Here is a 25,602-nt window from a genome sequence, read left to right on the forward strand (position 1 = left end):
TCCAGCGGAGGGAGGCTGCGAGCTTCTCCCGGTCCAGCCCGGTTAGCAGCAGCAGCAGCAGCAGCCCGCTAAGGTCAAGCTACGGTGGGAGACAGCGGGACACTTCCGGTTTTGCTTTCACAATAAAACACAAGCTGGTCAGGGAAGGTTTGGCCGGCGGAAGAACGTGACGAAAAAAAAAAAACGCAAATAACGCGATCGTTTCACGTTTTGAAGTTCACGCTAGCTTAATTGTCAATACTACGATAGATGCAAACATGTCCAGAACATTGACATTTTGTTACTCAGCTGCCCACGTTGTTAGAACCAGAGAGTTAAAGTACTGAAAATAAAGTATAAATGTATAAAACTGTGTCAGTGTCGTGCAAATGATGCTTTGATGTGTAAATGACTGATGTCACATGCGTGTTTCTGTAGTGTGAGAGGAAGCTGGAGAACACGGAGAGAACCCAGCAGACACAGGCAGAAGATGCAGGGGCCTCATTTATCAGCGACTTATCAGAAAACAAATTAAGAAACTTTGGTTTTATTTCCTTAGTGACAGTGAATTTTGTTCAAATTCTAAGTCAGCAAAAACTGTGACAGTTCTCTTCCGTTGAAGGAACCAGAGCTCAAACACCAGCAGTATTCATCATGGAAACCAGAACACCAGGTAGGAACACCTGGAGAAGGAACCTTAATCTGGAGGGCCGCCAATCCAACTTCCGGTTTCCCTTCTAGACGTTTCCGTGGAATTTGACGACCCTCCGTCATGTGTCTGCGCTCTCGCGGGGGAGCCGCTGGGTCTTAAAAGGCTCTCGCTTCACGCTCTGAGGCTCCCTTTAGCGCCACCTAGCCGCAGCCTGCCGCCACCCAACAGACACCGAGCTGCTGCTGCTCATCATTCACTGCGCTGACCCTGTCACGCCGCCCAGTGGCGACGTGGGCAAACTGCACTGGACTGCTATGAAGCAGGTTCAGGGTCAGAGGTCACGTTGCAGGAAATACCAAAAGTTTGGGAATTTTGTGGCTGAAAAATAACACAATAAAAAAACAGGAACATTTGAAGGGCGGCCGTGGCTCGTAAGGAAAAGACGTAGATTCTTTCCAACTCATCGGGAGTTACGTTACTGTTGAAACACGTGGTGAAAGTTCGTAGAGATGGAGGGATGCTGGAGAGATGGAGGAGAGATGGAGGGATGGTGGAGAGATGGAGGGATGGTGGAGAGATGGAGGAGAGATGGAGGGATGGTGGAGAGATGGAGGGATACTGGAGAGATGCTGGAGAGATGGAGGGATGGTGGAGAGATGCTGGAGAGATGGAGGGATGGTGGAGGGATGGAGGGATGCTGGAGAGATGGAGGGATGCTGGAGAGTTGGAGGGATGGTGGAGAGATGGTGGAGAGATGGAGGGATGGTGGAGGGATGGAGGGATGCTGGAGAGTTGGAGGGATGGTGGAGAGATGCTGGAGAGATGGAGGGATGGTGGAGGGATGGAGGGATGCTGGAGAGTTGGAGGGATGCTGGAGAGTTGGAGGGATGGTGGAGAGATGCTGGAGAGATGGAGGGATGGTGGAGGGATGGAGGGATGCTGGAGAGTTGGAGGGATGGTGGAGAGATGGTGGAGAGATGGAGGGATGGTGGAGAGTTGGAGGGATGGTGGAGAGATGGTGGAGAGATGGAGGGATGCTGGAGAGTTGGAGAGATGGTGGAGAGATGGTGGAGAGATGGAGGGATGCTGGAGAGATGGAGGGATACTGGAGAGATGGTGGAGAGATGGAGGGATGCTGGAGAGATAGAGGAGAGATGGAAGGATGCTGGAGAGATGGAGGGATGGTGGAGAGATGGAGGGATGCTGGAGAGATGGAGGGATGCTGGAGAGATAGAGGAGAGATGGAAGGATGCTGGAGAGATGGAGGGATGCTGGAGAGATAGAGGAGAGATGGAAGGATGCTGGAGAGATGGAGGGATGGTGGAGAGATGGAGGAGAGATGGAGGGATGCTGGAGAGATGGAGGAGAGATGGAGGGATGCTGGAGAGATGCTGGAGAGATGGAGGGATGGAGGGATGGAGGAGGGATGGTGGAGAGATGGCGGGATGATGGAGAGATGCTGGAGAGATAGAGGAGAGATGGAGGGATGCTGGAGAGATGGAGGAGAGATGGAGGGATGGTGGAGAGATGGAGGGATGGTGGAGAGATGCTGGAGAGATGGAGGGATGGAGGGATGGCGTCATTGTTCCTACATACAAAAACAACAGTCGTGCTTGGTGGTGATGACTGCTGGGATTGAATTCAGATGGAAGGTGAAGGTGCATGGACCTCACACACCAGGGACTCATGGTAAACATCATGGCTGCAAGGCTCAACCATCTCAACATTTAAGACCAGTTCATTCTGGTTTAAAGCACAAACTCACTCACTCACTCCAGCAGCGATGCTACAGTGCCATCTAGTGGTAGATTCAAACCGTCGGCTCTAAATGACCTGATGTTACACAGGGTGAACCACCGTAGTAGTTATTGTCTATCTCAAACCATGTTAGCGTGTTTGACGTTAGCGTGTTTGACGTTAGCTTCGTCTTCAACGGGGTTTTTCCAGACTGCGAGACTCTATGTCGCTTCCTTACGAATCTTTGACACCGTCGAGCCGTGACCGTCAAGACCAGAGGAGCTGCCGTCTGGAACCTCGGGCTGATGAGACTGACAGGGAGCATGTGGAGGGGCGGGGCTAGCAGAGGTCAGCAGAGGTCAGCAGAGGTCAGCAGCTGCAGGAATGCCGTGAGGAATGTCCTGGATGGGGTCTGAGGTCGGACCCTCGGGGGCCGTAACCAGGGAGGAGGAGGAGGGGGAGGAGCTTCAGTGAACGTAGCACGCCATTGGCCAGTTGCCAGGCGACAGCAAGAACAGGAAGACCGGAGGAAACGCATCAGGAGAAACAGGAAGTTGTCCCACCGATTATTGTTTTTCAAAATGAGAATGTTGCTGGTGTGTCGGACCAAGTCTGGCCAAGCATAGCTAATGTTTGCTAAGCTAATTAGTTAGCATTGCTAAGTCAGGGTTAGCCAACAGACTTCAGCCGCTCCGTGTGCAGCAGCTGAAGTGGACAACACAAAAAAATTAAAGAAGAAGAGACGGGCGGGCGGGCGAGAGAGAGAGAGAGAGAGAGAGAGAGGGAGAGAGAGAGAGAGAGAGTCATGTGATACTGTTGAGACGCTTTTATTGGTGGAAAACTTCCCATGATGCTCCGGGTGCAAACATGCCAGTCACTCCGACACGTCAGTCCAAACACACTCAGTGGGATCAGAGTGGAGATCAGTGCAACACAGTGTGTGTGTGTGTGTGTGTGTGTGTGTGCTAGGTGTGCACAGGCAGGTTCTGCGGCGGCTCGGCGGGCAGCAGGTTTTGTCCGTCAGCTGCCGGTTGATCTGCTGGGACACAAACACACTGTCAGCTGGACACACACACACACACACACACACACACACACACACACACACACACACACACACACACACACACACACACACACACACACACACACACACACACACACACACTACCTGCAGCCTGGTTGAGGCTCTCTGCTGGAGCGGCCTCGGGCTCCTTCTGTCTCTTGGAGATCTCCATCACGGCCTGGAGGTCAGAGGTCATGGTCAGGGGTCAGGGGTCAGAGGTCAGGCCTCGGTGCAGGTGGGTGTGACTGTGTGTACCTGCTGGTACTCCTTGCGCTGCAGCTCCAGGGCCTTGCTGCGCTCCTGCAGCAGCTGCTGCTCCTGCTGCAGGTTCTCCCTCCTCCTGCTCAGCTCCTCCTCCTTCTGCCGCAGCTCCTCCTCAAAGCGCTGCAGCTCCTCGTCCGTGTAGGAGGGCCTTCTGTCCAGAGTCTGCGGGGGAGGTGACAGGTGTGAGACGGAGCTCCTCCCCCCCAGCTACCCTCCCCTCGCCCTCAACTACCTCCCACTCCTTGGGGTTGCTGAAGTCCTTCTTCTGGGTGGACCTGAGGAACTCGTCCAGCGACACCAGCCGGTCCTGGTTGGTGTCCACCTGTCGCCAAGGAGACACCAGGTGAGTCAGGTGGGGGTGGGGGGGTGGGGGGAGAGAGAGAGAGAGAGAGAGAGAGAGAGAGAGAGAGAGAGAGAGAGAGACTGACGTTCTTCATGACGTGCTCCCTCATCCTCAGCCGCTCCTCCTCCATCTCCATCATGTCGTCCTCCTCGTTCTTGGGGTCGTAGACCTTCTCCAACTGCAGGAGGACACACACACACACACACACTGAGTGGTGGGAGCCAGCAGGAGTTAGGGGAGACGGCTCTCCTGGTGGCTCCTCACCTCCTTGGTGAAGAGCGCCTCCAGCTCCTGCTCATCCAGGAAGTTGTCCTCGTTGGTGTCTGAGGGGAGAAGGAGGAGAGCTTCAGTGGCTGGAGGGACCAAGAGGGATCAGGAGGGACCAGGGGGGACCGGGAGGAACCAGGAGGGACCAGGGGGGACCGGGAGGAATCAGGAGGGACCAGGAGGGACCAGGAGGGACCAGGAGGGACCAGGACCACCTTACCGTGCAGCTTGAAGAAGGTCTTGGGGTTGAACTCCTGAGGGTCCAGGCCGTCGGTGGCCTCCCACACCTCCCTCAGCTGGTCCACGCTGCCCTGCAGGAGGACAGACATCATCAGAGCCCCGCCCCCTGCTCTGGTTGGCCGAGCTGCCTGGGACCGGGTCCTACCGGGGCGTTGACTTTGGGGTGCTGCCGGTGCTTCTCCTTCAGCTCCTGCAGCCTCTTCTCCTCCTGCTCCCTCTTCTCCTGGTCCAGGCCCTTCAGGTACTCCCGCCGCTCGTGCTCCTTCAGCATCTCGTAGCGCTTGAACTCCTCGTGGCGCTCCGCGTCATAGTTCTCCAGGTCTTTGGTGGCCTGGGCCAATCAGAGAGGGGCTTCAGTCAGGGACAGGAAGTGGTTCAGACCCGCAGGAAGTTCTGGTGGTTGGCTTGGACCAGGGGTCGGAAATCTTGACACACACACACACACACACACACACACACACACACACACACACACACACACACACACACACACACACACACACACACACACACACACACACACACCGTGGAGATGAGCAGCTCCAGGTCTTTGGCCTCGAAGGTGTTCTGGTTGTGAGGGTCCAGGTGCTCGAACTGCTTCAGCAGGGAGGCGTGGTCCATCTGCAGGGCTGCGCAGCAACAACCAATCAGCACGCAGGACCGCCGTCCACCAAATCAAAGCCTAGACTAGCAGAACTGTGACAGAGTGCAGTGGTGCTGTGCAGGTGTTGGGACTGAAGGTGTGAAGATCTTCAGCTGTCCAGGTGCTCCTGCTGGTCTCCTCTCGGACCACCTGTCCATCAACAACACTCCGTCTCCTCCTCCGTCTCCTCCTCCGTCCAATCACAACTAACCCTAACCCCCCCCCCTGCTGACTGCAGTGTTTCCAGGACAAAGCACCTGCTGAGAGCCTCAGAAGCTTCCAGCACATGTCTGAGGTTCTTGCAGGTGGAGGTGGAGGTGTGGTGCAGTTCTAGGGGTGAACATGGCAGCGTGTATAGGATGCAATGTATAAACTGACTCTGCACGCTGGTGCTGTCCAGCTTGGCCTTCAGCAGCATCCTCAGGCGAGAGACTTCCTGTCTCTTCAGCTCGTCCAGCCGCGTCCTCACGTGGTGGCCCACCAGGTCCAGCTCTTTGCTCAGGCGGCCGTTCTGGGAGGAGAGGGGGATGGGGGGGGGGCAACGCGCTTCAGAGGGAGGGTGGAGGTGGTGGGCGGAGCCGAGCCGCCGCTGCTGCTCCGACACTGACCTTGATGTCCTCGGTGTTGGCCGTCTGCAGCTTCTCCCTGAAGTGCGGGTCGGTCTCCAGAACCTCGATCACCTCCCGCAGGTAGCGGTCGTAGTACAGCCCCGTGTCCTGCAGGGGGCGGGGCAGCGTCAGACTAACTCTCTCTATACCACTGGAAAAGGTCCTGAATGAACATACAACCGCTAAAAAAAACAAAAAAACCCAAAGATAGGAATGGGGATCTTCACGAGTCAACCTGGTGTTGCGTCCAATGAGCTTCCACCCAGCCGATGACATCATCGGGCTTTGATGACGGATGGACGCTGTTATTTAGTGTTTGTACACCAGTGGTTTCTAGTAGAACCAGTGGGAACGCTCATTCGGGACCTTGTCCAGAGGTTCTGTGGCGTACCGCTGCGACTCCACCCCCCCCCCCCCCCCCCCATCCCCCCCCCCCTCCGTTCTGGTGAAGCCCGAGCAGAACCCTCACCACGTTCTCCTCGGCCACGCCCTCCTTGTTGTCCTGCTCGCCGGTGGCGGCGGCGGCGTCACGCTCGATGGGGACGCAGTGGACTCGGACGCTGACGGACAGCAGCAGCAGCAGCGGCAGCAGCCGCAGCCGGCCGGGTTTCCACTTCATCCTCCTTCAAAATAAAAGCACGTATTTATAGGATTATTATTACTGTTGAATCCAGTGAAACTCCGAACCCGTGCAATGTCTGGCGAGAGAGAAGTTGTGTTGTGATTGTGTGAACCAAGCAGACGCGCCTCACAGCTACGGACAATGACGTCATCGGAAGCGTCCCCACCACGCGCTTCAATGTTCTCTCCAATGAATGAGCCGGATGTTGACCTGTGCAGGTTAACCGTGGCTACAGTGTTCGCAACATTGTCTTCTTGTTTTGTTGTGGTCGTCTTGTTCAGTATTTTGTTTGTATTTTATGTTTTGCAGTATTTGTTCGTGTGGTTTTATTTATTTTTCTGTCTGCATTTGTGGATTAAAAAAAACAAAACAAAACAAAAAACAGGTGTCGCCTCCTCACGCGCAGTTTGGAGTGATGGACACGAACCGAACCGATTGAGGAACTAGAGAGTTTACAATGTAGCTTTTAGCATTTAGCACAGACACCGCCGGATGGGGTGTCCGCCTGGCCAAGACCTCTCGACCTCTTGACCTCTCAACACAACATGACCTCCGCCACCAGGCTCTGTTGGCATCATTCAGAACCATCGTCCGGCCTCACGAGCATCATCACCGAGCGGCTGCATCGCGGCACACAGACTGCGACTCAAGGAAAACTGCCGCTTCCGCCCCCCGACTTCCCATCATTCATTTCGACGATTCCTCCGCAAACAACCAAAACAAAAGCACGGAGGCGAACAGCAGGAAAGGCGACCGGGCGCGTCGTGTCACGAGTGCGTGTCCTACCGTTGGTCGGTGTTCGATTCGGCCCGGAGCTCGGGACTGGACCTGCGTCTGAATGGGATGGAAGTGACGTCACGAATAAGCTTGCTGCTTCCTGGTGCTGCCTTCAAAGTAGCCACGGAAATAGGAGGCGCGAGTCGTTCTCAACGAGGAAAATGGACGGGGAAATAAGACGAGAGTTTGAAAATGTTGGTTTGTGGATGAAAAACTGATGAAATTTAGAACAAATTCTGAGGCCGATAATCTGAATGTGAATATTTGGCAGGAAGTGGTGTGATTTTATCTCTGCCCAGGACTGTTTGGAAACAGGACGTTCACGTTTCGATTTCGTGGCGACATAAAGGCGAGATGGTTGCTTTGAACTGGCACTGAGTTGTTTTCCCTTACAAATCCCCTTTTCTCATTTGCTTTTACATTGTATTTCATTTAATTTGAATTGTGTTCATTATCCTCTTTGAGAGTTTGTATATTTCACTTTTTCAATAAAGTTCAGAAGAAAAAAAAAAGAAGAAGCAAGAATAAGCAAGACAATCACCAAAATAAATAAATAAATAAATAAATAAATAAAAGCAAGACGGTCGGTGTCAAAAGAAAAAAATACATTGCAATAAAGCTGTTTGTTGTGCAAAATGTCTTCTTTTGTTCTATTGGAGATACAATTTTTGCGAGGTTAAAAAAACAACAACAACCCTTCATTCATGACATAAACAGGAGCGGCCGTGACGTCCAGTCATCATCATGGTGAAGGTCAACCTGCTGTCCAGTGGGCCAGGGGGCGGAGCTCTCGCCTCGGTTCACTGCAACCTGCCGCTTCAGTCAGCGGAGCAACGTTTTCAACGCCGGACTGCATCAAACATACATCTGTGCTAACGTTTCATTCATTTCAAACACAAAGTCTTGGCAAAATGAAAATAAATTAACATGGAAAATTCAACAGGCGATAATAAATAAAAGGAATAAATATCCGGTGTGGTAACAACAACCATGGCCACGGCTACAATAAAGTTCACTCGGGCAGGTGATGAGAATATGGCACAGAGGGGAAAACAGCAGTCACAAATAAATACAATGAAATAAATTAAATAGTCTTCTTCAAAATAAAAGGCATATATAAAAGAAACAGGAGGTGGTCTTGGTTTTACATCAGTCAGACTGATGGAGAGGTCAAAGTTCATTCAGAAATCAATGTCCCGCATGTCGGTGGGGGTCCCGGCCCTCTCGTCCTCCACCTCCTCCCCCTTCTGGGCGGGCCGCTGCTGGAGGCTCCGCCCCAGCCGCTGGCTGAGCGCCACCTCCACCATCTCGCTGTAGCACTGCAGCACCACCTGGTGGACAGCACCACACACACTGGCATCAACACACAAGGTCTGCACTTCATGTGACTTGACCTCTGACCTCTGACCCCTGACTACTATTCAGCTCAATGCGTCGCTACACAGTCTTATTATTTATATCCAGGATCTGCTCCAGGTTTCTTTTTCCTGCCCACTGTCGCCCCCTGCTGTTCTGGAGGGCCACTTGCTTTTACCAAAGAGGCGTTGAGACAATTTAGCGCTTGACAAATATCTGTAAATATCTTGTTTTTTTCCTTTTATAACCAACAAATATTTTATTTTTTATTTTTTATTGTTTTATTTCTTTTAATTAATATCATTTTCAGTCGTTTTTGCACTACACAGATGCTGTAATTATGCAAATTTCTCCACTGTGGGATTAATAAAGGCATTCTAGTTCTTCAAATAAAAGTTGATTGATTGATTGATTGATTGATTGATTGATCAGGGTAAAACGTGCTGCCCCCTGCAGGTCACTCACCAGGTCTGTCCGGCAGAGCTCGGCCAGCGCCCCCTCCTGGTGGCCGTGGCTCCTGGTGCCGAGGCCTCGCAGGGCGCAGTTGAGGGCTGCGGCCGCCACCAGAGAGGGCGGGGCTCCTAGGAAGCGGGCGTCGCAGGCGCACATGGCGGCCAGGGTGTCGCTGTGGCGCCGCAGGGCGGACGCCTCGGGCCCCGCCCCCCCGGGTCCGCCCTCCTGCAGGGCATCCAGGAAGAGCGGCAGGAAGTCCTGGGGGGTCACCGCCGCCGTGTCCCAGCGCAGCGTGGCCAGGACCAGCCGCTCCATCTCCTGGGTCAGGACAGAACCAGAGTCAGCCACAGGACTGGACTGAACCACTCAACCACTGAATCAAATGAACTACCTGAACAACTGAACTGGCTCAACTGAATCAACCTGACCCGCTGAACCAATTGAACTGACCAAATCGACCGAATCGACTGAATCGACTGAATCAATTGACTCGGGATTCAGTGTGAACATGTCCTGGAGTTTGGGTCCTCAGCCCAGTAAAGCAGCTCCTCCTCCAGGACCCTCCCCCTCCTCCAGGACCCTCCCCCTCCCACTCACCCGCAGGTCGGCTGGCAGGAAGTCGTACTCGGCGCTGGCGCAGAGCGAGTCGGCGGCGACGCTGTGGCTCTCTGTCAGTTTGGAGGCGATGAGGACGCAGGAGGCGACCAGCAGCAGGGGCGGGGCCAGGGGCGGGGCCAGCGAGGTGGACAGGAAGCGGTCCAGCAGCGACACGGCCAGCGGGAAGACGGCCTCGGCGCAGCAACACTCGCAGCACACCTGTAGGGGGAGGCAGAGGGCACGGCCCAGTCAATTCATCCATCCTTCTAAAGACCTGCTGTCAGGGTGCTGGAGGTCTGCTGGAGCCCCCTAGTGGTCACTGGGTGAAGGCAGGGTGACACCCTGGACCAGGACCACATGGAGACACACAATCATTCACACCTACGGACAATTTAGAGTTTCCAATTCACCTCACATGCATGTTTCTGGAGTGTGGGAGGAAGCTGGAGAACCAGCCAGCAGACACTGGAGAAGGTGGAGAAGATGGAGAAGATGGAGAAGATGGAGAAGATGAAGAAGATGAAGAAGATGGGGAAGGTGGAGAAGGTGGAGAAGATGGAGAAGATGGAGAGAAGGCAGCAGACACTGGAGAAGGTGGAGAAGATGGAGAGAAGGCAGCAGACACTGGAGAAGATGGAGAAGATGAAGAAGATGGGGAAGGTGGAGAAGATGGAGAAGATGGAGAAGATGAAGAAGATGGGGAAGGTGGAGAAGGTGGAGAGAAGGCAGCAGTCAGAAACAGGAAGGTCCCAGGAGACCCCGGGAATGGAACCCACAACCTTCCTGCAGCCACTGCACCACAGTGTTGCCCCCCCCCCCTTCAACTCAATCCAATAAGATAACAACAAGTCATCATAAGAATGTTTGGTGACGGCCTGGCCACGAGGCAGGGGTCAGAGGTCAGGGGTCAGGGGTCAGGGTCGGGCGGGCTCCTACCTCCAGGGCCCACTTGGCCAGCTCCTCGCGGCGCTCCGGCGCCCTCTGGACCAGCGAGACGTAGAGCAGCGGCGGCAGGTATCGCTGCTCCACCTGCAGCAGCCTGTGGATGACACGCTGGCCCGACACGCTGGGGTCCCAGGGCGCTCGGGGCGGCTGCTGCAGCTCCGGCTCCACCTCCTCACACCACAGAGACACGTCCATCCAGCTGAGAGAGAGAGCGAGCGAGAGAGAGAGAGAGAGAGAGAGAGAGCGGAGCAGCGTCTGCACCTCGGTCGCCCCGCAGCTCCTCAACCCTGCCACTATATACCCCAGCAGGGCGGGGGGGAGGGACCCGGGGGGGGGGGGCGTGGCCTCCTGACGGCCCACAGAAGATAATAGGAAGACGACAACAATGTGGGGCGAGCAACAATGACTCCAACAGGTGGGGAGAGGGAGAGGGAGGAGCCGCAGCCACGGAGCAACAGCTTGTGTCCATCAGTGTGTGTGTGTGTGTGTGTGTGTGTGTGTGTGGGAGGGGGGGGGGGATGTTTACCATCAGAGAAGAAGAGAAGAAGAACTCTTGACACCAAAGAATATTGCACTGAGGAATATCAAATCTGACACTGAGAAATCAAACTTCTGCTGCGTCCCGAGAGTCCAACATGCTCCTTTACTTCTCACTCGTCACTCATCATTTCTGTTTATATTTCAGTGGCTCCTTTATGTCAGTGTCTGTGTTCGCATGGTGTGTGAGTGTGTGTGTATACGTCCTGTTCACCTGTCTCACTTGAATCCCAGTGAAATAATACAAATCTAAACCTTCCTTCTCTGCTTTTCCTTCCTTTTCTTCGTCTCTTCCTCTTGAAGAAGTTTCCTCTCCGCCAGGACCGCTGTTCAGCAGAGACGACGCCAGAGGCCTTTCTTCTTCTATTCTTTTGGATTTTTTTTTTTTTTTTTTATTCCTCCAAAGCTGAAGTTTGTTTGCCAAATGTGAATTTTGGGGGTAAAATTCTATCTGAATATTGTTCAGAGCAGAATCTGATCCACTGAAAGTTTCTTATTGTCAAAGCAGCAATCTGCTCCTCCTGTGTGTGTGTGTGTGTGTGTGTGTGTGAGTGTGTGGTATGTGCAACAGACAGTGGAGCCGAGTGGCTCAATGAGCTGAATTGTCTCCTTTTACAAATCAGTGTCAGGCAACAGGTCCGCCCTCCTGGCTGCTCACACACACACACACACACACACACACACACACTCTCTCTCTCTCTCTCTCCCCTGGGGCTCCTCGCTCGCTCACAATGGGGTCGGGGATCCAGATTGTATTTGACACTCATTACAGGTGGCCGTCCACACTTTAAAGGTTTCAGTGGCAGCTCCAGTTTCCAGCACGACGTAAATGAACCACATCAATAATTCATCAGGGCGGGCACACACACACACACACACACACACACACACACACACACACACACCGGTTGATCTTTCCAATTAGTTTAATCCCACTTCAATAATCTCACATTAGGGAGTTTTTTCTGCCATCAACAGTAAAAAAGTGTCAGTATGGAGTCGTCTGACCTCTGACCTCACTGGACCAGGACACAGTGGCTGTGTCTCAATACAGGGTCTGCATCCTTGGAAGGAAGCGTCCTCCGTCTGAAGGAAGCGTCCTCCCAAGGACCCGGCCCAGAAGGACCAACCAAACCCCGCCTCCCCGGTAACCACAGGGGACGGTCTAGCCTTGGCCGTACTTCCTGGTTGCGTCACCGCCGTTCCCTCCTGCTGGCCAACCCCGGAAGTGACGTTTTCATAGCATCAAGCTAACCATTGGTTGGATGTTCAAATCAGTAAAAACCATGCGTTAAAAACTGAATATTTGATGTGAAACGTCAATACTTTAATTTATATGTGGTGTCTTTGCCAGTAGATGGCGCTAATTTCAGCCTCAGACTTCGCAGGATCCCAGGATGCTTTGCAGCAGCACGCAGAGCATCCTGGGATACAGCAGGAGGTGATGGACAGTAGCGGTGCAGCCTTGGTGCTAACAGTAGGGAGCATCTGGAGCCTCCTTCTGACTATTGGGAATTGGGACAAACCTTCACGCAGTGCTGTGACGCACCTGGCCTTCAAATGCGGCCTTCAAATGCGGCCTTGGAAGGATGCAGAGCCTGAACTGAGAGTCTTGCTCAACGGCAGCAGGGAAGGTGGCTCGGATGTGTTTGAGATGTTCAGCGTCTCTCCAGGATCCACTGGTGGAGTCATTTATGGACACGCAGGAACAACTTCTGCAACTGCTTTGCTACGCATGTGTTTAATTCATTCAGCGAGAGACAGCTCAGGATGAAAAGTAACAACAAAGACTTCCTGTCAAACTCTCAAACTGTCCCAAACAAACAAGCAAGCCCTGCTGGTGCTGGCAAACTGACGCACAAACCAGCTGTGATATTTGGAACCTTGGAGAACCAATCAGTGTTCAACACGGACTGCATGGAGTTGACCCAACGATCAACCACCATGGTGCTGGACTGCCACAGGGGGCGCTAGAGGTTGCTGAAGGCACTGGAAGAGTTACTGCTGCTGTCCCTCCCAGCAGCCTGGTGCTGCAGCTCAGGGGCCTTAAAGCCACGGACAGCAGATTGAGTTTGAATGTGAGTTTGGTTCCAGAGGTCACAGGGTGTGTGTGTGTGTGTGTGTGTGTGTGTGTGTGTGTGTGTGTGTGTGTGTGTGTGTGTGACAGACCGTCGGCCTGTTTAAGCAGGGCACTACATTCAAAAGGCTGCAGCTGTATTCAAAGACAGTGGCGGGGGGGGAGGGACCTCGGAGTGCACGGGGTCCTGAGAAGGGGGTGTGGCTCCCCCGCCCCTCATTTTCCAGCTCATTTCCCGGGACAGCAGAGAACAGAGGGGGGCGGTACACCCCCCCTTCCCCCCCACCCCTCCCCACAGACACCTGCTGGTTCCCAGTTGGTGGTGTGTGTGTGTGTGTGGGGGGGTGGTGGTAGAGGGTGTTTAACCAGTTCACAGTGACCTGCTGCCGCCACCTCTCGCCCCCTGGTGGCCGAGCCGGATGACTGCAGGCCGGCTGAGAGCTGCAAACACAGACACGACACGATAAACGGAAGGGAAGAAGCAGCGCCAGGCCACCAGGGGGCAGCGCACCGGGGGATTGAGCAGCCCTGGTAGGGGTTAAAGATCACTACGTCACCAACACAGGGAAATGCATCCTTCTCTGGGTCGAGAGAGGGGCCGAGGACCCCGCAGGGTTGGTGGAGCCCTCGGTGTGCTGCCCCCTGGTGGCCTGGCGCTGCTTCTTCCCTTCAGTTTTGTCAAAGTGCAGCGTTTCTCTCTTGGAGCTCGTTTGCAGCTCTCCGCCGCCGTGCCATTGGGTGCGGACGCGCACAAAAAACAGGCGGCGGTATCGGCGCCCTTTGTGACATCACAGAGGGCTCACGGAGGAAGGAAGGAAGACCAGGTGAGTGCGCGGTTGCAGTTTATTTAGTGTGAATCCACGGGTGAAAAGGTGTCATGACAACCAAACAACAAGATGACAGGAGGATTATTATAAAACCGTGAGCCCTCCAGCCTCCAGCGACGTCCAATCCAGTCGTTGCATAGGTCTGGGAGGCCCCGCCCCTTCCTGTCTGAGGGCAGGGGCCAGGAAACACCAAGCGTCACTCACTGAAGGTCACAGTAGAAGGAAATACAAGAGGGACAGGGCGTCTTCTTCATGTCCTGGTGTTCCAGTGAATCAGAAGCTCTCTGACAGGAAGAAACAGCGCCCCCAGTGGCCCTGACAGGCTTCATCCTGGCACCGTCACACCGACAGGTTCCGTCCAAACACGTCTCGTCGTCTCAGTCTGGTGCTGCAGCTTCACAGCGCTGGGTCAGCAGCAGCAGCAGCAGCAGCAGCAGCAGCATCGCCACCTGCTGGCTGGTCCAGGAAGGGTTGAGTCTCGGCCCCTGGTCTGACCTGGTCACCGCTGGAGGGGGGTGTGTAGAGGCCCAGGACCTGCTGCACCTTCAGGGGGAGCTCCTGAGGCAAGAACACACTGGGATTAGAACCTGGAGATGTTCTCCTGGCAGCAGCTCTGGAGACTCACCCTGCACTGACTCAGCTGCAGGTAGATGGACTCGGCTCCTCGCAGGACCTCCAGGACGTCCAGCTTCATGGTCAGCTCATTGATGTGCTGGGGAGCAGTCAGGAGATAGAGTCACACACACACACACACACACACACACACACACACACACACACACACACACACACACACACACACACACACCTTGAGGATGGTGTTGAAGTCGTGGTCAGAGCCAATCAGCTCTCCTCTCTGAGACTCCAGGATGGAGCAGGCCACCAGCAGGTGGAAGTTCTCACACGGCAGACGAGTCCAGAGCACCTGCAGCAGGAGGAGGAGGACGAGAAGAACACACGACGGTCAGGGGGAGGGTTTGGAGAGGTGGTGGTGGTGGTGGTGGGGGGGGTTTGGGGGTCTCACCTCCCACAGCAGGAGGATGTCCTGGAAGGGGAACTCCCTCTTGAACCAGATGAGCAGCCAGCGGAAGCAGAAGCACAGAGAGCCGCTGTCCTGGGAGTCTGGAGGAGACACACCAGCGGCCGTTAGCCGTTAGCCGTTAGCCGTTAGCGGCTAAGTTAGCGGGCTCGCCCTAACCCTGACTGAGTGACTGACCCAGGAAGTCGCAGAGCTCCGGGTCCAGGGCCTTCAGCAGGACACTGAGCTGCAGGAGCTGCTGCTTCATGGCCTCCTGGGACTCCTCGAAGTTCTGGTGCTGCTCAGGAAGGGAACCAGAGGAGACAAGGAACCGGTCGGAATCTGGCGCTAGCAAAACTTCACGCATCATCAATCAACCGGGACGTGGACACAGCAGGTGCTCCTCGCTGGTCCAAACAGGAGATTCTGGTTTGTCCTGCCAGCCACTCGCTCTTCAACCTGACGTGTCCAGGTGTCAGGTGACACTGTCAGCTGACACCTCCGGGGCGGTGGCGGCGGCAGCTGCGCTCTGGGCGGAGAACCTGATCTCCAGCAGCAACTCACCAGCAGCTCCATGAAGCCGACGAGACACCAGAAGGACTCCACCTCGTTCTGGGTGACAAACAGGACTGGAGACAGCAGGTCGCTCATCCCCTGCACGTAGCCTGCACACACACACACACACACACACTGTGAGGACACACACACACACACACACACACACACACACCCCGGCCAATCAGAGAGAGAGAGCGAGACTCACCGAGGTCAAAGTTGAACATGCAGTAGGTCATGAGGACGTCGTGCAGCAGCGTCAGACCAGGGTTGTCGTTTCCCGAGAAGAAGGTGTTGTTCCTGTCGGTGCGGCTCACATCCCTCTCTGACACACACACACACACACACACACTCTTGAACATCTCAAACCCGGGATCATCACCAGCTTCCTGTTTCAGACCAGTGGCTGACCAATCAGGTTGCGGTATCCTCGGAGCAGGGAGTTCCTCATCTCCTGCTCCTCGCTCACAGACTTCCACTGGACCTTCATCCTGAAGTACTCGTCCCTGGAGACACACACACACACACACACACACACACACACACACACACACACACACACACACACACACACACACACACACACACACACACACACACACACACACACAGTGTCAGGGGTGGACCACCGGAGGCAGAGTCGCCAGTAGAGGTCAGCGCCCACCCACGTCTTGCGGCGCAGGATGTCCTCCCGCTCGGTGGTGGTGCTGCTCCAGGGGTAGAAGCCCAGCAGGAACTTCCACACCTCCTTCCTGAGGGCTGGGGCCACACCCTGCAACCAGCAGTGAGACCAGCAGTGAGACCAGCAGTGAGACCAGGTGTAAAATCAGATTTTAGTTTAAAGGTTTGAGGCCAGATTTTAAACCAAGTGTGAGACCAGGTGTGAGACCAGGTGTGTGTGTGACCAGGTGTGAGGCCAGGTGTGAGGCCAGGTGTGAGGCCAGGTGTGTGTGTTCCTGTCCTCACCCCTCTGAACACCAGCTCCTTGACCCGCTCTGGGTTCTGAACCCGACCCTGGGGGTCCAGGAACTCCTCCCATTGGTCCAGGCCCGGTCCCCTGCTCACCTGCGGTCTGGGGCCAAGCTCCACCCCCTGGATGAAAAAACAAAGAGGGTGGAACCCTGATCAGGTGTGTCTGCTCTAAACCAGGTCCAGTCCACCTGATACTCAGCGCCGTCGCTCACGCAGGTGATGAGTTCAAAGCCCGGCTCGTCGTCCCACGATGGGGGCAGGCCCGGGTCCTGGGAGGCGGAGCCACTGCGGCAGGAGGGGGAGGAGTCTGGAGGACGCAGCGCCACCCTGAAGAAGTTGGTCACCTTGGAGAATCCACCAAAGGTGGTGGCGTAGGGGTCCAGGATGAACCTCTGGGCAGGACAGGAAGTGACGGGTCAGACAGGAAGTGAACAGGAAGTGAGGTGTCAAACAGGAAGTGATGTGGTCAGATAGGAAGTGAGGTTTCAGACAGGAAGTACAGCACTATGATGGATTGTTTCCAATAATTACTGGTGAATTCATGTGCATGGGAAACCTCATCTGAACCAGTGCTGCCCCCTGGTGGCTGCTGGACCAGCAGCCACCAGGGGGCCTGAACACTTTGCCCTGCTGCACGCCTGGGTCATGTGACCCGTGCTTTGTGGTGTGGCTGCGTTACCGAGACCAGGTCGGAGCCTCCGTCGTCGAAGAGCTGCAGCTTGTCGACGGACTGCGAGAGCGCCCCCGAGTCGTGAGGATAGGCCAGGAACAGCCGGCCGTCCAGCGGAGACCTGGAGACCACGCACACCATGTGACCGCCGCCCTCCAATCAGCTGCAGGCTGGCAGTGGAGGGGCAGGGAGGCGGGGTTACTCACGGGTCCAGGATGATGTAGCGCTGCAGGGCACGCAGCAGTTCTCGGGTGCCCCCCCGATGGAAGTGCAGAGGAGGCAGCGGGTGGCCCCCCCTGCTGGTCAGAACCAGGAAGTTACGTCCCAGGGAGAAGCGCGCTCGCCGCAGGGAGTAGAGCTCCGACAGCGGCAGAGAGAAGGACCACTGGCCTGCAGGAGGAGCAGGAGGAGCAGGAGGAGCAGGAGGAGGAGGAGAAGAGGAGGAGGAGCCGCTCAGACATACTGTCAGTGCTGTTCACTCTACTGCCACCAGGGGGAGCCACCCCACCCACCCACTGGTGTAGTCTAGTTTATTCTAGTTCTATACTCTGACTCACATCCACATAGAAGTGACCACTGGCGCCCCCTACCTGAGTTCCTGACTGGGACGCGCTCTTCAGACCTCTTCACTGAGCTGATGACGGCCCAGTCGGGCTCGTAGCCAGGGTCAAAGTTCGTCTCCTCCTCTCCTCCTTCTCCGTCCTGATGATCATCCAGACACAATCCATCGACCAACCAATCAATCAACCACCCAACATCCAATCCGTCCATCAATAACCGAGGAACAATCAAACTGACCTTCTTGGAGTAGAGAACAGAAGGTGGAGTGCAACCCCGGTCCTCCAGGGGGCTCCACTCCAGCGCAGGCACCCCACCCTGAAACAAACCTCATTCTCATCATCACCATCATCACCATCACCATCATCATCATAACCAGGTCCAGATCTCCTCACCCGCTCCACGATGCGGATGAAGCCAGGCAGTGTGGTGTCCTGGTGGCTCCTCTTGGCGTTGGTGTGGAGGTACACGCCCTCCTTCTCAAAGATCAGCTGAGGGGAGGTGGGGGGGGGGGGGTGATTACAACACTGACTGCACTGTCAAAATACAAAGCTCTTCAACACAACGAGTTCCTGCGTTCGCGACCTTTGAGCTCCCGCTCAGGCGTGGTGTTGTTGTGCTGGTGCAGGGACTGTTCACGGTATGATGTCTGTACTTTATTAATGTCAGTACTACGTCATGTGACAGAGCCGTCGCATGACAAACAGCTGTGCCAGGTGAGTGACTCACAACAGCTGCTGTCATGTGATTAAGAGTGACAGACAGCCAGAGCGCAGACCTCCGATCTTCTCTCTCTCTTACGCACTCTTTTTTTTCTTTCTTTTTTTTTATACTCCATCGATGACCGGAAGTAGACAGACTCGAGAAAACCGAACCGAGCTCGAGCCTTGATGTCCAACACACGCGTTGAGCGGAAATGAGCTGCCCGCCTGCGCCACAGGCATGTAAACAGGTAGCTAGCTCCCAGTGCTAACAATGGCTAGCGGCTAGCAGCACAGTCACAGCGGGACCGACAGGCGGACACAGACAGACTGACAGAAAGACAGACTCGGTGCTGGTACCTTGTAGGTCTCGGCGGGTGGCTCCATCCTGTCCGTCTTCTCGGAACCGACTTGGCTTTTTCCAAAATAAAAATCCCGTCACACTTCCTGTTTGTGGATAGCCCCGCCCAATAACACACGTCATAGAGAGAACGAGCACCAATCGGGTTACAGCACACACATATTTACGTCGCGTTCGGAGGAGAAATACCGGGGGGGAGGTGAGCTGTCACTCGACACCGAGGTGACAGACGAACAAACGGACTGACGGCCAGCCTGTGCGTGCTCGCGCTTGCCCACCTTGACCGCTGGAGGGAATCAGACGAGCAGCTGTGTCGTGTTCAGGAACAATGAGGAGGTTCTGCAGAACCCCTTGAGACTGTGTTCAGTCCGTGACGGCAGAACCTGCTCTCAACACCGACCACACATCTGTGACGGCTGTGGTTCGTCAACATTCCATTCTACGTCAGAGGCTCCCTGGCTCGCTGCTGCCCTCTTGTGACAGAAATCACGATCGCACCACAGAAGAGAGGGAAAACTCCCCAGGAAAGGAAATGCAGTCTGGTGCAGTTTTATTTTCTATACAGGAATTCTGTTATAGAAATATCTCCTTCACCGCCCCCACCCCGCACACACACATTATTAAATTCACATAATTAAATTATTAAAGTAGCTTTAAGAGAGCCAGTGAAGGATTTTTATATGGAATATATAATATATTCACATAAATCCATTTCATTTGTATTAATTCTAAATTCTGTCCATAAGAAAATCTAAACTCCAGCTTCAAAGGAAAAAATACAATAATAACAAAACAAAAAAAAAAAAATATTGCGCGCTTTGATGATCACGTGACGAGCGAAGCGGAAGTGCAGTGGGCTCCAATATGGCGGCGGCCCGGGCTTCCTGAGTCAACAGTTGCTGCTGCCGCTCCGACACACAGAGACACACACACAGAGACACACACCGCAGCAACATGGGACAGAGGTGAAGAGCCACGCAGACGGACCAACAACCACCGAGGCCGGGACAGACAACAGCAGCAGCTCTTGGTCCGAGGTGAGCGGCCAAGGAGCTAGCAGCTAGCACCAGGCTAATGTTTACTGTTTACTGGCTGACGTCGAAGGATCAAAGCGCCCAAACAAAGTAGCGCTGCCAATAAGAGCAGCCGCGGTCCCCGCACGGCGGCCAGTCCCGCACCGAGGTACCAGCCGGAACCAGCTCGGGTTTCAGTAACTAGTTGGAGCTACGCACTCACTCGGTTTCATGTGAGCTGTTAAGTTCAGATCAGCGGTCGGAACCACCAGCTGTTGGAGAGTCAACACAGACAGACAGAGGGACGGACGGGTCATTCACCAGTAGGTCTGCACTCATTTCCGCCACCCCCGTGTGTTTGACTCGGTTCTCTGGGTCGGGGTTCCGAACTAGAGAACCGCTAACGAGGCTCCAGTGTTTTTGCTTTCGGCCGAACACTTTTGATTAGTTCACCTTCCTCGGTTATGTGACTGGCTGCGCCACGTGACGTGACATCATCATCATCATCATCATCACCACCACCCCACTCATCAATCAGTAGAGTTATTGACCAGAGTGGATGACTGGCGCCGACTGTCTGTCTGTTTGTTTGTTTACGCATCTATCAGGACGCTCAGCGGCGGGCCAATCAGCTCTCAGCATCTTCCACGTCACCTGATCCTGTGATCTCATCCCGGCCCACAGAACACCGGGCTAATGGGATAATAGTCAGCGTTAGGATTTAGAATTGAATTAGAATTTAGCAGTCTGAATCTGACGTCAGAGCCGGGGCTCCTCACAGCAAGTGGCCGGGGGGCAAAACAGGAAGTGATCAGCCAGACTAGAGGGTCACATGTTATCATGTTGACCACAGACCATCATGTGACGACCATGACAGTTACACAACTGTCGATTTGAACTTGTTTCTCGCTATTATTATTATTATTATTATTATTATTATTATTATTATTATTTGTATTGATTCTAATAAATAACAGTTCAGTGGACAGGCAGGAAACACTTGAAGTGTCGCTTATCACACACACACACGCACACACACACACACACACACACACACACACACAAATGAGAATGCTGAGCTGTTGTGTCGTGTCCCTCAGCAGCCAGTCATCAGAACCTCTCCAGCGGAACCAGGACCATGTCTCGGGCGGAACCAACGTCGGACTCGACGCCGCTGTTCCTCTCGGATGACAGCGAGGTGGAGGGTCCTGAGGATGGGGGCGGGGCCTCTGGGCGGCGGCGGGAAGGGGAGGGGGACGGGGAGGAGGGGGAGGAGAGGGAGGGGTCGGGGGTGCCGGCCAGCGGCGTGTCGGACAGACGAGCGCTGCTCACCGTGCTGGTTCTCTGCTTCGTCAACCTGCTCAACTACATGGACCGCTTCACCGTGGCAGGTAAGGGTGGAGCCTCTCTGCGGCCACGCCCCCTTCTGTACAGGAAGTGTTGACTGAGTCTGAGCTCCTCTTGCCCTCCCCCACATCAGGTGTCCTCCCGGATATCGAGAGCTACTTTGTCATCAACGACGAGAAGTCGGGCCTGTTGCAGACAGGTGGGCGGAGCTCCGGGTTGCAACCATCACTCCATCACATCACTCCACCTCCATCACTCCATCACATAACCGCTCGTTGTTTACACCCTGCAAGGAAACAGAAAAAAAAAAAAAACAATGGTGCAACTTGCAGCGGAACAGCTGGGAGAGCTTAAACACCACCAGGGGGTGCTGTCATTACACAATACTGTAGAGGAAGGTCTTTCCTAGATACTGTTTATGATGCTGCACCTATTTGTTAATTAACCGCCAGCCAATGATGATTACAACATGAATAAGTGTTTTTGTTGTGAAGATAAAGACGACTGTGACTGTAGGCTGGTCCAGGTCAGCTGCAGCCGGTTCTGACTGCAGGTTCTGACCAGATGGAGCACTGTGTGTGTGTGTGTGTCAGTGTTCATCTGCAGCTACATGGTGCTGGCGCCGGTGTTTGGCTACCTGGGCGACCGCTACAACCGCAGGATCATCATGAGCGTGGGCATCACCTTCTGGTCGCTGGTCACGCTGGGCAGCTCCTTCACTCCCAAGGGGGTAAAACACCGTCCGTCCGTCCGTCCGTCCGTCTGGGACTGGGACTGGTTGTCTGACGGCCCTCCCCTGCCTCCCCTCCCTCCCCCAGCACTTCTGGCTCCTCCTCCTGACCCGCGGCCTGGTGGGTGTGGGCGAGGCCAGCTACTCCACCATCGCTCCCACCGTCATCGCCGACCTCTACGTCAAGGGCAAGAGGACCAACATGCTCTCCATCTTCTACTTTGCCATCCCTGTCGGCAGGTAAGGGGGCGTGGCCCACCCAAGCCCCTCCCCAAAACACTGCAGTCTGTTTGGTTGCACGGAGAAACGGGTAGTGAGTGCTCTGCTCTTCCTGTTAGCGGCCTGGGCTACATCGTGGGCTCCCAGGTGGGCAGACTGGGTCAAGACTGGCACTGGGCTCTGAGGGTGAGTGTCTGTGTGTCTGTCTGTGCCAGTGTCAGTCATTCTAGACCTCGGGGGCAGCTTCTTCTGCTGGCTTTGATTAGCTTAGCATTTTAACAATGCAAGGCTAAAGCAAGGATGCTAAAACTGTGTGTGTGTTTCTGGTTGACCCTGACCCCTCCCTCCCTCTCCCCCCGCCCCCCCTGCAGGTGACCCCTGGCCTGGGCCTGCTGGCTGTGCTGCTGCTGCTGCTGGTGGTGCAGGAGCCACTGCGTGGCGCTGTGGAGTCTCGTCCTGAGCACCAGCTGGAGGCCACCAGCTGGCTGACGGACCTGACGGCGCTGAGCAGGAAGTAGGAGCAGCCCCGCCCACACCCCCCGCCCCTCCCCTGAGTCTCTCAGCCTATCACTGAGCTGTGTGTGTGTGTGTGTGTGTGTGTGCAGCCGCAGCTTCGTGCTCTCCACGCTGGGCTTCACGGCCGTGGCCTTCGTCACCGGCTCGCTCGCCCTCTGGGCCCCCACCTTCCTGTACCGGGCCGCCGTCTTCACCGGGAGGCAGGAGCCCTGCCGAGGGGCCAACTGCGCCGCCTCCGAGAGGTCCCGACCCCGCCCACCGCACCGCACTGCACCGCACCTCAGCCCCGCCCACCCTGACCTCTGACCCCTGACTCTCTCCCTCCCTCCAGCCTGATCTTCGGGGCGATCACCTGTGTGACCGGCGTGCTGGGCGTGGCCAGCGGCGTGCAGGTGAGCCGGCTGCTGCGCTCCAGGACGGGCCGGGCCGACCCGCTGGTCTGCGCCGCCGGACTCCTCCTCTCGGCGCCCTTCCTCTACCTCACCATCGTCTTCGCGCAGACCAGCGTCGCCGCCACATACGTAAGTCTCCGCTTCCTGTCACATGACCACACCTCCAGGCTGGAGCGCTCCAACAGGAAGTAGTTGACGTGTTTCCCGTGCGCAGGTCTTCATCTTCCTGGGCGAGACCTTCCTGTCCATGAACTGGGCCATCGTGGCCGACATCCTGCTGGTGAGCACGCGCCTTCACGCTGCCCCCTGCCTGTGCTGAGGCGGTACTGACAGTGCGCTGCCTCCTGTCTCCACAGTACGTGGTGGTGCCGACCCGACGCTCCACCGCCGAGGCTCTGCAGATCGTCTTCTCACACCTGCTGGGGGACGCAGGAAGCCCCTACCTGATCGGAGTGGTGAGACTCACACACACCTGAGCTCACCTGAACTCACCTGAAGTGTGCTTTTGTTGTTTGCTATGTCCAGAATAATGAATAAGTTTGAGACAAACAAATATATAAGTATACAGACCAGTGTTGACTGTGTGTGTGTGTGTGTGTGTGTGTGTGTGTGTGTGTGTGTGTGTGTGTCTGTGTGTCTGTGTGTGTGTGCAGGTGTCTGACTCCCTGCGGAGGAGCGACTCGTACCTGTGGCAGTTCCGCTCGCTGCAGATCTCACTGCTGCTCTGCTCCTTCGTGGCCGTGGTGGGCGGAGCCTTCTTCCTCGCTACCGCACTCTTCATCGAGGAGGACCGAGACCGAGCTGACAAGGCTGTCCTGCCAGGTGAGGAGCAGGAGGAGGAGCAGGAGGTGGGGCAGGGGGAGTAGGAGGAGCAGCAGGAGGAGCAGGGGGAGGAGGAGGAGCAGCAGGAGGAGCAGCAGGGGGAGGAGGAGAAGCAGCAGGAGGAGGAGCAGCAGGAGGAGCAGGGGGAGGGGGAGGAGGAGCAGGAGGAGCAGGAGGGGCAGGGGGAGGAGCACGAGGAGCAGGGGGAGGAGGAGGAGGAGGAGGAGCACGAGGAGCAGTAATGTTCCTCTGGTTGTCTCCTCAGAGGAACCCATCGTGGTGCCTAAGAGCGGTCGCTCCACCAGGGTCCCCGTCTCCAGTGTGCTGATCTGAGGACCGGAGCCCCGCCCACCCACCCGGAGCCCCGCCCACCAGACTTGTGGCCTGGTGTTTTTTAGGACCGGTGTCTGCCGGTCGGTCGTGGATGTCGGGAGACTTTTTTTCTGTTTCTAAAACAAAAACTTTTATACCAGAAAGTTTTATTTTTGTCTTTGGGGGCGGAGCCTGTCAGAGTGACCGCTGACGTCACTCCAGGCGATCAGCAGGAAGAGGAAGCAGCAGCTTCCGGATTGCTCCATAGACTCGGAACGCAAGAGGAACTCTTCTCTTTTTTTCTTCTTTTATTGCCAAGGGTTTTTAATGAGTGTGTGTTGGTGATTTTACAGCCGTTTGTTTACTATTAAACAAAGTCAACTACTGGCCTGCAGTCTGTTTATCAATGATCCGGTCAGCTGCTCAACAGCCACCCGGCATCCTGGGTCATGTGACCCGGCACAACCTCCCCGTCTGAGGGCAACCATCCCACCACTGGACCACTGGGTGGGGCTAGTACACACCTAACCTAGGCCAGCTCATAAAGCAGCCTCGGAGCCGTAGCGGCGCCATCACATGGTTAAAAAATACACCAACCGTCAGCATTTCATTCCATCAACGTCCACATCATCAGTGGTGCTCACATGGAGCTGATGATGAACGTCAAGAGCTGCTTCAACGCACCATGAATTCATCCTGGCCAGCAGCTGGGTCCGGTCTCCAGCTGGGTCAGGTCTCCAGCTGGGTCCGGTCTCCAGCTGGGTCAGGTCTCCAGCTGGGTCCGGTCTCCAGCTGGGTCCGGTCTGGTCTCCAGTTGGGTCTGGTCCAGCTCGGTCCGGTCTCCAGTTGGGTCTGGTCTCCAGCTGGGTCTGGTCCAGCTCGGTCCGGTCTCCAGCTGGGTCCGGTCTGGTCTCCAGCTGGGTCTGGTCTCCAGCTGGGTCCGGTCTCCAGCTGGGTCTGGTCCAGCTCGGTCCGGTCTCCAGCTGGGTCCGGTCTGGTCTCCAGTTGGGTCTGGTCCAGCTCGGTCCGGTCTCCAGTTGGGTCTGGTCTCCAGGTTGGTCTGGTCTCCAGCTCGGTCCGGTCTCCAGCTGGGGCGGTGCTCAACGGTTGGCTCCTTGAGGAATCCCCTGAGCAGACGAGAAGGCCGTGTGAAGATTTGTTACCGTGGTGACCAAACTTATTTTCAACCTCAGTCTCTTTCATTTCATTTTATATTTGAATGTATATTACTGTGATATTACTGGTTGGGATTTTGTTCCGGCGAGCCTCCAATCCGAGCCCTCCACCCTGGGAGAAGCAGGAAGCAGGTACACGAAGTGGATGAATGGAATTTCCTGGGCCAGCGACTCATCGGTCAGCTTTACGTGAAACATCTTCACCGTTATTGTCCCTGGAAAAAATAACAAATCAATCAATCAATCAAACT

The 25,602-nt window shown here is 55.3% G+C and overlaps 4 protein-coding genes and 1 long non-coding RNA gene across 11 annotated transcripts; 2 read left to right on the forward strand and 3 right to left on the reverse strand.

Annotated features, from left to right (window-relative positions):
- Positions 1–3,179: 3,179 nt before the first annotated feature.
- Positions 3,180–7,358, reverse strand: nucb1 (nucleobindin 1). Of its 2 annotated transcripts, none has more exons than XM_076049423.1 (13): positions 7,208–7,358; positions 6,269–6,422; positions 5,800–5,907; positions 5,570–5,702; positions 5,074–5,177; positions 4,694–4,879; positions 4,529–4,619; positions 4,306–4,364; positions 4,127–4,219; positions 3,931–4,020; positions 3,690–3,860; positions 3,540–3,612; positions 3,180–3,404 (listed from the first exon to the last, which is right to left on the reverse strand). In XM_076049423.1, the coding sequence occupies exons 2-13, from the start codon at positions 6,416–6,418 to the stop codon at positions 3,334–3,336; spliced, it is 1,329 nt and encodes a 442-aa protein (XP_075905538.1). In that variant the 5' UTR covers positions 6,419–6,422; positions 7,208–7,358; the 3' UTR covers positions 3,180–3,333. The 2 variants fall into 2 exon arrangements, with proteins under 2 accessions (XP_075905538.1, XP_075905537.1); XM_076049422.1 differs by having other exon boundaries at positions 3,180–3,407.
- A 591-nt stretch (positions 7,359–7,949) lies between these two features.
- On the reverse strand, positions 7,950–10,857 carry ccndx (cyclin Dx). Its single transcript, XM_076049448.1, has 4 exons — positions 10,541–10,857; positions 9,605–9,823; positions 9,020–9,325; positions 7,950–8,529 (listed from the first exon to the last, which is right to left on the reverse strand). The coding sequence occupies exons 1-4, from the start codon at positions 10,742–10,744 to the stop codon at positions 8,380–8,382; spliced, it is 879 nt and encodes a 292-aa protein (XP_075905563.1). The 5' UTR covers positions 10,745–10,857; the 3' UTR covers positions 7,950–8,379.
- A 3,131-nt stretch (positions 10,858–13,988) lies between these two features.
- On the reverse strand, positions 13,989–19,243 carry tbc1d17 (TBC1 domain family, member 17). Its single transcript, XM_076049428.1, has 18 exons — positions 19,104–19,243; positions 18,825–18,911; positions 18,159–18,254; positions 18,004–18,081; positions 17,796–17,907; positions 17,412–17,595; positions 17,215–17,326; positions 16,748–16,927; positions 16,530–16,655; positions 16,232–16,335; positions 15,975–16,069; positions 15,772–15,888; positions 15,573–15,673; positions 15,207–15,306; positions 15,015–15,112; positions 14,799–14,915; positions 14,616–14,702; positions 13,989–14,548 (listed from the first exon to the last, which is right to left on the reverse strand). The coding sequence occupies exons 2-18, from the start codon at positions 18,849–18,851 to the stop codon at positions 14,387–14,389; spliced, it is 1,896 nt and encodes a 631-aa protein (XP_075905543.1). The 5' UTR covers positions 18,852–18,911; positions 19,104–19,243; the 3' UTR covers positions 13,989–14,386.
- LOC142903665 (uncharacterized) lies at positions 16,272–16,603 on the forward strand. The gene is made up of 3 exons (XR_012929276.1): positions 16,272–16,381; positions 16,444–16,455; positions 16,496–16,603. It is a non-coding gene; the product is annotated as an uncharacterized LOC142903665 (long non-coding RNA).
- A 444-nt stretch (positions 19,244–19,687) lies between the features above and the next one.
- Positions 19,688–24,562, forward strand: spns1 (SPNS lysolipid transporter 1, lysophospholipid). 6 transcript variants are annotated; one of them, XM_076049430.1, is made up of 13 exons: positions 19,688–19,862; positions 20,939–21,229; positions 21,319–21,384; positions 21,779–21,915; positions 22,004–22,155; positions 22,254–22,320; positions 22,506–22,648; positions 22,740–22,892; positions 22,982–23,171; positions 23,257–23,322; positions 23,399–23,497; positions 23,696–23,890; positions 24,062–24,121. In XM_076049430.1, the coding sequence occupies exons 2-13, from the start codon at positions 20,977–20,979 to the stop codon at positions 24,104–24,106; spliced, it is 1,566 nt and encodes a 521-aa protein (XP_075905545.1). In that variant the 5' UTR covers positions 19,688–19,862; positions 20,939–20,976; the 3' UTR covers positions 24,107–24,121. The 6 variants fall into 6 exon arrangements, with proteins under 6 accessions (XP_075905545.1, XP_075905544.1, XP_075905548.1 ...); XM_076049429.1 differs by having other exon boundaries at positions 19,700–19,862; positions 20,942–21,229; XM_076049433.1 differs by having other exon boundaries at positions 19,700–19,862; positions 20,942–21,229; positions 24,065–24,121.
- Positions 24,563–25,602: the final 1,040 nt, after the last annotated feature.

This window comes from Nelusetta ayraudi, unplaced genomic scaffold (assembly GCF_046127955.1).
Source record: "Nelusetta ayraudi isolate G7.1 ecotype Tasmania unplaced genomic scaffold, CSIRO-AGI_Nayr_v1 ptg000115l, whole genome shotgun sequence".
Taxonomy (NCBI): Eukaryota; Metazoa; Chordata; class Actinopteri; order Tetraodontiformes; family Monacanthidae; genus Nelusetta; species Nelusetta ayraudi.

Bases quoted from the DNA above. Each gene is read 5' to 3' on its own strand.
- nucb1 (XM_076049422.1), bottom strand. From the start codon at position 6,418: ATGAAGTGGAAACCCGGCCGGCTGCGGCTGCTGCCGCTGCTGCTGCTG. The intron at 5,908-6,268 runs GTGAGGGTTCTG...CGCCCCCTGCAG, and splicing joins GCGTGGCCGAGGAGAACGTG to GACACGGGGCTGTACTACGA. The intron at 4,021-4,126 runs GTCAGTCTCTCT...CCTTGGCGACAG, and splicing joins GGGAGCACGTCATGAAGAAC to GTGGACACCAACCAGGACCG.
- ccndx (XM_076049448.1), bottom strand. From the start codon at position 10,744: ATGGACGTGTCTCTGTGGTGTGAGGAGGTGGAGCCGGAGCTGCAGCAG. The intron at 9,824-10,540 runs GTAGGAGCCCGC...CTCCCCCTACAG, and splicing joins TGGCCAAGTGGGCCCTGGAG to GTGTGCTGCGAGTGTTGCTG. The intron at 9,326-9,604 runs GTGAGTGGGAGG...GTCCTGACCCAG, and splicing joins TCCTGCCAGCCGACCTGCGG to GAGATGGAGCGGCTGGTCCT.
- tbc1d17 (XM_076049428.1), bottom strand. From the start codon at position 18,851: ATGGAGCCACCCGCCGAGACCTACAAG. The intron at 18,255-18,824 runs GTACCAGCACCG...ACCTCCCCTCAG, and splicing joins CACCCGCCGAGACCTACAAG to CTGATCTTTGAGAAGGAGGG. The intron at 14,916-15,014 runs GTGAGACCCCCA...CTCCTGCTGCAG, and splicing joins ACATCCTCCTGCTGTGGGAG to GTGCTCTGGACTCGTCTGCC.
- spns1 (XM_076049430.1), top strand. From the start codon at position 20,977: ATGTCTCGGGCGGAACCAACGTCGGACTCGACGCCGCTGTTCCTCTCG. The intron at 22,156-22,253 runs GTAAGGGGGCGT...TCTTCCTGTTAG, and splicing joins TTTGCCATCCCTGTCGGCAG to CGGCCTGGGCTACATCGTGG. The intron at 23,891-24,061 runs GTGGGGCAGGGG...GAGGAGCACGAG, and splicing joins AGCAGGAGGAGGAGCAGGAG to GAGCAGGGGGAGGAGGAGGA.